Genomic DNA, 11,115 nt, shown 5'->3' on the forward strand with positions numbered 1-11,115 from the left:
CTGATGCACAAATTTCGTCGCCTTAGGGCCTCTGGGAGGCCGATACATCCACACTCGGTCGCCTGGCGCGAACTCTCGCCGATTCCTCACGTTGCGGTTATAATACCGCGCCTGTCGTAGCTGCTCACGTACCCGTGCACGCTCCGCTGCCACATGACTCCGTTTCAACGCCACCAACAATTGCCGGTGATACCCCCGACAAATCTCTTGCTTCCGTCACCTGTGCCCGCTGTAGTAACTCGTTCGGGCTGCGCAGCCTTCTCTCCATCATGAGCTCGTTCGGGGACAGCGCCACCGTCGAGTGATGCCCGGAGTTGTACGCATACACTGCAAAAGAAATCCACTCCGCCCAATCGTTCTGCGCGTCGGTCTTCATGTAGGTGGCCACACAATCTTTCCAAGTGCGGTGAAACCGCTCCACGAGGCCGATCATCTGGGGCCGGTACGGCACCGGTTTGATCTGTTGTGCCTGCAGCAGCATCACGAGCTGCTCAATCGCTCGTCCTGCCAGCTCCGGAGCTCCATCCGTCAACAACTCTCGAAATACACCAAACTTCAACACGACCTCGTCCATGATAAACTTGGCCACGTTCTCGGCCGTGTGGTTCTTCACCGCCTTCGCCACCGCGTAGCGCGTCACATACTCAACAGCCGCTATGACGTACCGCTGTCTTCCACCTGCAACCGGTAAGGGTCCCGCGACGTCAAGCGCCCAACGATCACCAACGTCTCCGCCTCTGATACTCCGCAACGGGAAAACTACTTCGCGCGGCTTTGCCTTGCGGCTACCGCACTCTTGACAGCCACGCACCCATTTCTTCACCTCTCTTCGCAAGTCTGGCCACCAGTAATGCTGCGCGATCCGCTCGTACGTACGGGGTGCCCTCAAATGACCCGCCACTATCGAATCATGATGAACCTTAAACGCCACTGGTCAAAGTTCAGGTGGCAACATTTCTCTCCGTCCTCGTGGCGTCTCTACTGTCACCAGCCCGTGTCGAAGTTGCACCGGTACGCCTCGATACTTGCCATCTTGGACTGCTTTCTGCACCCACTTACTACGACGCTGCGCCGCGATCACAGCGTCATCCGTCATCTGTAGCGTTGGAGGCATTCGCTGCTCGTCCGTGTCATCATTAACGACCGAAACCTGCATCACCGTCGCTTCACATTCCGATACCGTCGGCTCTCCCGAAGGTCCTTGAATGGGGTACACCCGTTCGTTCACTTCACCAACCGCCGCTCTGGACTCCGACTGCTGCTCGTGCGCATACGGCGTCGTTGTGCTTCGTCGTCCACCGATTTCTCCCCACTCTACCGCACGTGCTCCTTTCCGTCGCGCCGTCACCTCCGCTGGTTCAGCCTCATTACCTCTTTCTCCTCGCTCGCCCGACTTGGAGAGTACCCGCGACGCAACTGGTTTCGCCACCGTCGCCGCTGGCCACTTTGCCCTTGCGTCTCGTCGCGCTCTCAGCCCACCCGACCACTTCGTTGCCTTCGGACCGGCAGCGACTGGTACATCAAATCTCACCTTGCGCCGCACCAGTCGTTTCTTCTGACTACTGCCGGTGACTGCGCCCTCTCCAGCACTGCGTCGTTCGGCACCAGGCTCCACTTCCCCAGATTGCTCAGCACCCTTCGTTGCCACTGCTGATACTCGTTCGTCACCCCTCGTTTTGACTCGCGCTGGTTTCACTGCCGTCTCTGCAGCTACTTTCCGCGCTCGTCCATCGTCTTTCAACTCGGCTCGCTCCGGGTTCACCGCCGTCTTTGCAGCTACTTCTGGTGCTCGCCTATCGTCTTTAGGTTTGGCTCGCGGCGTGTTCACTGCCGTCTTTGCAGCTACTTCCTGTGCTCGCCCATCGTCTTTAGGTTTGGCTCGCGGCGGGTTCACTGCCGTCTTTGCAGCCACTTCCTGTGCTCGCCCATCGTCTTTAGGTTTGGCTCGCGGCGGGTTCACTGCCGTCTTTGCAGCTACTTCCTGTGCTCGCCCATCGTCTTCCAAAGTCCGCCTCCGCGGCGGGGTTCACTGCCGTCTTGCAGCTACCTTCCTGTGCTGGCCCCATCCCTCCTTACTAGCTGACAATACCTGCCGCCCCCGAATTGCGTGGCCTCCAGCCGTCCTTTGGCTGCTCGCGTGAGAGGAAGGCGCAGTCACCACCGCTTGCCTCGTGTCACCACCGACCACGCACCTCCCTCTCCGCTAGAGCCTCGCCCCGCATCGGCGCTCCCAACTTACCGTCATCTCCGTTGCTGCCGCCTCTGCTCCCGCCCGCTGACCATCGTCTCCGGCCGTCGTCGCCACCGTCCGCTCCGCACTCGGCAATCCGTCCGTTGGAGTAGCCGCTTCCTCCGTCCCCGCGGCCACGCCGACCGCCGCACCCACCTCCGATGCCAATCCATGAGCAGATCCACGTCGTCTTGCCCGCCGCCGTCTGCCTACCGCCGCCGCAAGCTTGACGGCACCCTGGACAAGGCGTCAGCAACCACATTGGTACTGCCCGGCCGGTACTCGACCTCGAACTCAAACTCTTGCAGCTTCAAAGCCCAGCGGTGCAACTTGCCCGTCAAATTTGGGCTAGTCATCAGCCATTTGAGCGCGGCATGATCGGTCACGATCACGAACGCCCTTCCGTACACGTAAGGTCTAATAAACTTGATGGCCCAGACGACCGCCGCACACTCCAGCTCCGTAATTCCGTAGTTGCCCTCCGCCACACTGTTCACCTTGCTTGCGTACGCCACCGGTTGCCACCCGCGACCGCGATGCTGCGTTAGGCACGCACCGAGCCCTACCTTACTAGCGTCCGTCACCAGTCGAAACGGCAACTTAAAGTTGGGGGTAAATAAGCAGCGGCTTCGTCGTCAAGATCTCCTTCACACGCAGGAACGCCGCTTCTTGGGCGTCGCCCCACTCCCACTCCGCACTCTTCCGCAGCAACTTCGTGACTGGTGCCATCAATGATCCGAATCCCGCAATGAACCGTCGGTAGTAGCCGGCCAGATGTACGAACCTCTTGGCTTCCACGGCGGCCACTGGCCGTGGGAAGTCGCGTACTGCTGTCACCAACCGTTCCAGAGGCCGAACACCTTCAGAACTGAGCTCGTGGCCCAAATACTCCATCCTTCGCGTGGCAAAGACACACTTCTTCAACTTAAGCGTCAGTCCCGCCGCCGCCAGTCGCTCCAACACACACGCTACTTCGACAACATGTCGCTCGATACCACCACGCGTAAAAACAACAATGTCATCTAAGTACACCAGGCAGGTCATCCACGTTAGCCCACGCAGAACACTGTTCATCAGTCGCTGAAACGTGGAGGGCGCGTTCGTTAATCCGAGCGGCATCCTTACGAACTGGTACAAGCCTTGCTTCGTAGTGAACGCCGTCTTAGGCCGATCCGCTTCTGCCACTCGTATCTGCCAGTAACCAGCCTTCAAGTCCAGCGTCGTGAACAGCACCGCACCTCCAAGTGCCTCGATAGTCTCATCAATTCTGGGCAACGGATAGACGTCCTTCTTTGTCACTTTTTTGAGCGCCCGATAATCGATGCAGAACCTCACTTCACCATCCTTCTTCTTGACTAACACCACAGGAAACCCCCAAGCTCCTTCTCCCTCCTCGATGACACCGGCGTCTAGCATCTTCTTTACGTTGGTGGTGACCACGGGGTCGTCCGTCTGTGCCAACCGCCGCCTCTTCAACATAATCGGAGCCGAGTCGCCAGTGTCGATATGATGCTCGACATTCAAGGTGGTAGCCGGAGGGCAATCGTCCATGTTTTTTGTGGTTCCACGATAGGCCCGCAACAACTGCATCACTAACCGCCGACTGCCCTCGTTTGTCTCTCCAATCTTTACGTCATCCTCGTTAGCTAGTGGCGTATCGACATCACCCGATTCACTCAATCAAGATAGGACTCGTTCACGCTGCAATTCTCCGTTTACTGCCAGTACCGTCATTTCCTCATCTACAGGTATCCACTTGCCTAATACCTTCTTAGGTGGCAGCCTCGCTTCGCCATCGCCGGAGTTAATTGCCGGAACCCACGCCTTACCATTACGTGCACGAGTCACCGTAGCTGCCAGCATTACTGGTCCCGCACTTCGCGTCGGTATAAAGATGCCCTGCTCGCCGTCTTCTGCTGCTATCGCAATTTCCACCGGAGTCACTGCACTCCCCGCAATCTGCATACGTCTGGCCATACGTACCGGTGCTACCTTTACGCTTCCTTCCTTGTCGTACGTCCGAAACGGGATCACAACTAGCCTTCCGTTATCGCGGTACCTCACCTCGCTACTCTGGAAGTCCATCGTCGCTCCGTGACTTCGCATGAAGTCCACGCCCACCAAGAACTCGTCAGTGCATCCGTCCACAATACACGCGTCCACACTAATGATCTCCCCAAACACGTTGCTCAAGTTGAACCGCCATACACCTACTACGTCGAGCAGGAACCCGCCGATCCCTTCCACATAGTTCACCGGAGCTTCCATGTCGATGCGATCACCAAACTCCATCCAGTCGGTCCCAGCAATCGTGTACCTGGCGCCACTATCCAGCTTTACATGACGCGGTGCTCCCTCGACTTCCATCCTCGCAGTAGGTAGCCCGTCGTCAGCACCAACATACTCAACGTCACCGGCGTCTTGTCGCTCCTGTGAGGCCTGGGTGGCCGACCGCCGCTGCACCAGACTCACGCGTGCTGCTTCTCTACCCGGGTGGACGCGCACGTCGCCCTCGTGGGCTGCACGACGGCAACTCAGCTCCGCTAGCGCACTCCTTCTATCTTCCAGCCTAGTTGCTCGCCGCACTTTGTCTGCCGTTCGCTGTTCCTCTTCCTGTGCCAGTGCCCGGGTCTGACGACTAGCCTTCGCTCTTTTCACTTGCGCTCGCTTCACGTCTCGATGTTTTTGCCGCCGCTCAGCTCTCCGGCGTGCCACGACGTCGGCAGCACTCTCCACCTTCTCCACCGCCGTTACCCGTCCGTCAGCATTACTCATCGACGCGCCCTCTCCTGACTGGCCTGCCTCTCCTTCATCTTTAAGCGTCCTCTCGTCCCCTTCGCCTCTCACTCGTGCCGTTGCCCGCACCAACCGCGCACCCGCCATTGGAGGTCGTACCGTGGCTTTGTAACGCTTCGCCCTCTCTCCGTCCTTTGCCAACACCTCCGCGTTCATCTCCTCCAACACCGCACTTACGCGCGTGCCCTCGTTCTCTCTCTCGCCTTGCTCACTCACCCTCGTTGCCACCGACGTCTGCTCCTCTGCGCCTTGTCTGTCGTCGGTCGTCACTTCTTCATCCTTGACCTGCACCGCTTGCCGGGGATCCACCAGTAAAACCGGACGCCGTAGTCCCCTCACCACGTCCGCACCTAGTTTTCCTCAGACTTTTTATCTTCGTCGCACGGCTTCCGTCGTGCCTCGTTTCGCGACTTGGCCTCGACGTTCGGGCGGTCTCTAGCCAAGTGACCAAACTCCCCGCACGCGAAACACTTCACCCCGTTCGGACACACCGCTGCCACGTGGCCGACTTCTCCACACTTGTAGCAATGAAATGGAGGTCTGCTTGCTACACTTGGCGGCATGGAGCTGTCTTTTTGCCCCGCCGACTGCCTCACAGCTGCTTTCGTTTTCTTTCTCACCGACCTCGCATCGGATTCTGCGTCACTGGACTCCTCGTCCCGATGGCTTCGACCCTTCCGCTCCGGATTCTTACTCGACGTCTGCGCGTCCTGCGTTCTCTTCCGCCCGCTCTTGGTTGCGACCCAGTACTTGCCATTCCAGGTGTGGCCTGGTGGCACGTCCCAGGTACCGGAATAGTCGTTTTACACACCTTGAGGGTTGGTAAACAGAGCCACACCTCCTCCCTCACTGCCGGCGGTGCCTGCGTGTCCTGCCATCGCTGCCATACCAGCCGGAAGACCCGCACCACCGACGCCCGGAATCACCATGGTTTGACCCATCGTCCCCGCCATTGGTACCAGGTATGGGCTGGGAGTGGTCGCCCACGCCTGCCCGATGTTGGACATCCCCAACGCCACATTCTCCATCGGATCGTCGATCTTCGTTGCCTTGGCAACAGCTTTCTCCAAAGTCTTCGGCTTGGGTTTCTGCTGCACCAACTTCCTCGTAGTCTTGTCAAGACACCTGTAGAACTGAGCTAGTAGTACTCGCTCGCTCACTCAGTTCTTACCGACCACTTCCCGGAGCACGGCCGCGTAGTCGGCGTACGTCTCTCCAGGCCACATCATCCTACTGTTGACACGCCATTCAGCGGCCGACTTGTCAAGTCGCTCGCCATATCGTCTCAGAAGTGCCTTCTTCAGGTAAGTCCACCGTCTCTTGCGGTCCTTCAGTCTCCGGTCCATATTAACCCACCACCGTGCCGCGTTCTCCATCAGTTTATTGCCCATGATGAAGTATAGTGCCCGGTCAGTCCACAGCCCTCGTCCCGACTCCTCAGCTCCCTTAAGGGCCAGGTCGACTCGGTCGATCCAAGTCGACACGGACACCTTCGGCGACGGTGTGAACGTAGGAAGCTCTAGCTCCTTCCCGCTCTTCCGCCTCGGCTGCTCATCCAACTCTCGACTCCTACGCCGGTCGTGTCGATCACGTCGGTCCCGTCGTCCACCTCGGTGCGAGCGCTCGGATTTGCTACTCGAATTCAGGTCCTCATCCTCAGCGTCGCTACTGTCGTCATTTGAGCTGCTCTCTTCCTCTGAACTGCTCTCGCTGCTGCTAGGCGAATCGTCGGAAGCATCGTCGTCATCACTCTCGTCTCCATGGTCATCACTGCCTGATGATCGTCCGGATCTTGTCGTCCTCCGTGACATCGCACGTCTCCGTCTCCCCTCTTCGTCCTCCGAGCTCTCGCTATCACTACGGTGTCGTCGTGATCGTTGCGAACGCCCGTAACTACGTCGTCTTCTTGTTGCTTCACTGCTCTGCCGTCGTCCGTGGCGTCGCTTCTCGTGCTCGTCCTCGTGCTCAGCGTCGTGTGGAGCAGATTGCAGATTCTGCACCATCGTGCGTAGCTCATCGATTGCCGCCGCCATAATCATCGTATCAGACTGCGGAAGCACCGCTTCACCCGGAATGCTCCTAGTGCCAGCAGCACTCACAGCCGCTGACTCCTCTCCAGTCTCTCCGTGCGTGTCACCCTGTAACGCACCGGCGTCGTCTTCTCCATCGTCATCCTGTTCGTCGCGCTATTCCTTCTCCTTTTGAGTCGCTCCTTGAAACTTCCCGATTCGAGGGGACGCCCTCGTCTTAACCCGCTTCACCCGCGAACTCCTCGACTTCGTTTGCGTCTTCGTACCTGCCATCTTATCTCGTGATGCACGCGTTTCAGTCGTGTTTAGCCCCTGTATGACCACCATGAAACAGGCCAATTGTCTTGTCCGGCTGTGGGGCAGGTCGTACAGCTGCACCGTGCTGCGCTGCGTCGTTCGTGTCTGGCAGCCGATGACTCACTGAAATGTACTCTTCGGTTGGCCGACAGGAACCACTTAGTTCCTGCGCCGGATCGTCCACTCACGTGTCCGCTCCTATTTATATTCAGGTAGCTACTAGCCGACTTGCTAATACTACTTCGAGTCCTTCTAAGAATTCTCACACTCCTCGCCTTCGTCCGTCTCACACTCACGTACGTCTCCTCGCTCACGTACACTTCCTTGCTCATGTCTGTCTCGCAATCACGTACGTCTCCTCACTCGTGTACGCCTCCTCGCTCACGTTCGTCTCGCAATGCCTCGTCAACTCGTCAACTCGCCGCACTCGTGTACGTCTACTCGCTCACGTCCGTCTCGCACTCGCCCTTGTGTCTCACGGCGCAAGTTTTCAACTGAGCCAGTCTCGCGGTCGTCGCAAGCTCTTAAGTGAGCCCAAGCTCTGACATGCTGGCTGACCCAGTGGTACTGCAATGTCACTCACTTCGTTCCGGCCCCCTACATTTCGCTTTCAAACGGCCGTAAAGCCGCCCTCTCCAGTTCTGCCCGCCCGGTCTGATCGCGGAGTCGGACGTGAACCACCTGTGCTGCCGATCCACCGTTGGACCATCTGCGTCGTGGCCCACACAAACCGCTGATTCGCTACAATAAAAAAGGATCCTTCCGATCGTTTTGATATAGTAAAGAGTAGGCCGACACTGAAGTATTTCGCAAGCGTCGGGATGATGAAAACAGGATCTTCGGGATATTTTGCGTTCAAATTGAGAACATACTTCGTCCAGAGTTGAAAATTTGTCGCAATGAGAATGCGACTGCCTTCTTTATCGAGCCCGAACAAGTGAAATATCTTATCTGGACTCTTTCGAATGGTTATCCAATACTGCATCTGCTCCGTCTGAAGAGATCCTTCTGTCTGGAGATCCACTTGGCGTCATCTATCATCTTATAGAGCGCGCTGTCGCCATATAGCTCAGTCAACACCGGGATCACGGGGTTTTCTTTCATTGAAGCTTTCGGTGTCTCGTCGACGTATTTGACCCAGGTACTAAACTGGGAGTCGTTGAACAGATTGTCTCCTTTACCGTTAAGATGCATGCGAGATAACACGACTTCCGGAGAATTTCTTTTGGCCAGCCACTTCTCTCTCCTACTCTCACTGCACCTATTCAGGCCCCTAGAAATGACTGTGTAAGTTCAATCGCCGAGGGGTGGGACGGTAGTAAATAATGTGGAGCACCAATAATCTAGTCACAACAGTTCCGTCAACTCACCCAACAAGCACACAAAAGTCCCAATTCTGAGTAGTATCCCCACCTGCTGTCGAAATTGCCCTGGTAGTTCCGTCTCCTCCACCATAACGAGTCCATCGTTCGGATAATTGTGTTGGTTAAACGGATTAAGGCACAGCTTTCCAGCAAGTACCAAAGGGTAACATCGTTGTGGTAGTTTACCCAGTCGCTTGTCCAGTTCTTCAGCACTCAACGTCGCCAGCTCTTCGGCTGCCACGCCACCATATCCTGCCATCCCTACGTGTTTCTTCATCGACTTGTGGTACCGAATCCTACAGCAAAACAAGCATCGTGAGATTTTAATCGAACTATTGTCATTAATGCCGTCGTACCCTCGATTTGGCGGTGCCAGCATGACTACTTTAGATTTGGTGTGGTTCCAGTCTACAGATCGGAACGCTTCCTGTCAAAATTAGCTTAGTAAAAGTTTCCCGAAATTAAGGTGACAGCTGACTCACTCGCAACACCAACGAGCCGTATCCGTGCGTCACGAAATCAACAGCTTCGTCCATCGTGTGCGGCTTCCGCCTCTTCAAGAACTGGGCTAGTTCTAAGCGCAGTTAAACGGAAATTAATGATCAGGTATCAGACGAATCTATTTTATGGCTAGTACCTCTGCCCGAAGTGGCGAGGTCCTGTGCGCGCGGTCGAAAACGGAAAGGTTGAACATCGTAGCCGCGCACCACATGCAGGTAGGTCTCTAGAATCTGCAGAGGCAGAGCTCCGGCGTACAGGTCGTGCACTGTCACCAGCACGCCCTTCGCCAGCGTTGCCCCACGTCGGTCAAATGTTGCGCTTGCCATCGCCGTTAAAGTATCCGAATATAAAACAAATGACACCTAAACCTTCTCAACTCGTATCATTTTATCAAGGGTAACTAATTTCGGTAGTAATTTGGATCAGTCCACATACCTGCCTTGGACGACCATGAACGCGACGGACCCTGGCGCGCAGAGCGTGCACGGCGTGAACCCACAGACGCTAGTGGAGAAGATCATGCGCAACCGCATCTACGCCAGCATATACTGGAAGGAGCAGTGCTTTGGGCTCACCGCAGAGACGTTGGTAGACAAAGCTGTCGAGCTCCAAGAGTTTGGAGGCACGTTTGGAGGCAACCAGCAGCCCACGCACTTGCTGTGCCTTCTGCTTAAAATGCTGCAGCTGCAGCCTGAACTGGAAGTCGTGAAGCAATTCATCGAGAACGAGGACTACAAGTACGTGACGGTGTTGGGGGCTGTATACTTGCGCTTGGTGGGCAAACCTCTGGAGGTTTATACGCTGCTGGAGCCGCTGCTGAGCGACTACCGAAAGATTCGCAAGCGCAACGTCATCGGCTGGGAGATCACACACGTAGACGAGATTGCAGACGCTCTACTTAATGAAGAATACTATATCGACTTGGCTCTTCCTAGATTGGTGGAGAGAGAGTTGCTGGAGAAGAGCGATGGATTGGCGCCGAGAAGGAGTCCGCTCGAAGACGAACTCGACGCTGATAGCGATAGTAGCAGTAGTAGTGAGAAGGAGTAGTAAACATGCAGGCTTACGTACTACAGTAACAGGGGGATTTAGCCTTCGATTAGTGCTATTTTGTATTGAAAGGACCGATTAGAAACCTAGAATGCAGTTAGGCTCTGTATAGAGTTCGTCTTTCGTAAGGTGGGAGATGTATTGTGGACATTGTAAATTCCTCCTGGAAAGGAGCTTTTATTCATGAATTAGATTGGCGAGTCAACAAAGAAAATGAAGGACCAAAAAGAGAGTTTTCATAGGTGCTCCGTTCGCAGGCTCACTGATGAAGATCTAAACGATTGATGTGATCCATCAATCTTGCACTCCAAACTTGCTGGCGCTTCCGCGTTGCGGTGACGCTTAGCCTAACAAAGGAAATGCGGGCCGCCTCGTTTTAGGGTTTCTATTGCGACGAAGTGCTATGGGGTCTTAAGGTTGTGCATCACGTTTGGCTCTCATGGTGTATGACTTGCGAAGCATGCATTTGGCGTGATGGTGGTTTAAGTCACACCGTGTATGTACCTATAACTTCACAGAAACCTTTGCTAAGGAACCCATATTAGGTAATGATATTTAAACAAAACTAAGGCTATGGGATAGCAAACGCGTGTGTATTAATGATAGAGCTGTGACTATTTGTAACACCTACGAAAACAATTGTTGGTCGCGCCACTAAACGATTCACTGCGATGCAAGACAAGTAAAAGAATAATTAGACGGCAACCGGTCATACCAGTGGCGCAACTGAAGGTGTGACGGGCCATCGTTACACATTGTCACCGCGGTGACGGCGATGGCCAATCAGCTTATAGAGAGTACATTTACTGCAAGGACGCGCTTCTTTTAGTCTAAGCTAACAGGGAAA

General features: G+C 55.6%; 2 protein-coding genes across 2 annotated transcripts; one reads left to right on the top strand and one right to left on the bottom strand.

Moving 5' to 3' along the window:
• Positions 1 to 8,618: 8,618 nt before the first annotated feature.
• On the bottom strand, positions 8,619 to 9,544 carry PITG_11971 (uncharacterized protein; the record flags this gene model as incomplete). The annotated part of the gene is made up of 5 exons (XM_002901383.1): positions 8,619 to 8,696; positions 8,767 to 9,013; positions 9,074 to 9,144; positions 9,200 to 9,291; positions 9,355 to 9,544. The coding sequence occupies 5 exons, from the start codon at positions 9,542 to 9,544 to the stop codon at positions 8,619 to 8,621; spliced, it is 678 nt and encodes a 225-aa protein (XP_002901429.1).
• A 99-nt stretch (positions 9,545 to 9,643) lies between these two features.
• Positions 9,644 to 10,268, top strand: PITG_11972 (pre-mRNA-splicing factor 38A, putative; the record flags this gene model as incomplete). Its single annotated transcript, XM_002901384.1, has 1 exon — positions 9,644 to 10,268. The coding sequence occupies one exon, from the start codon at positions 9,669 to 9,671 to the stop codon at positions 10,266 to 10,268; it is 600 nt and encodes a 199-aa protein (XP_002901430.1).
• Positions 10,269 to 11,115: the final 847 nt, after the last annotated feature.

The sequence above is a fragment of the Phytophthora infestans genome, genomic scaffold, assembly GCF_000142945.1.
Source record: "Phytophthora infestans T30-4 supercont1.21 genomic scaffold, whole genome shotgun sequence".
Classification (NCBI taxonomy): Eukaryota; Oomycota; class Peronosporomycetes; order Peronosporales; family Peronosporaceae; genus Phytophthora; species Phytophthora infestans.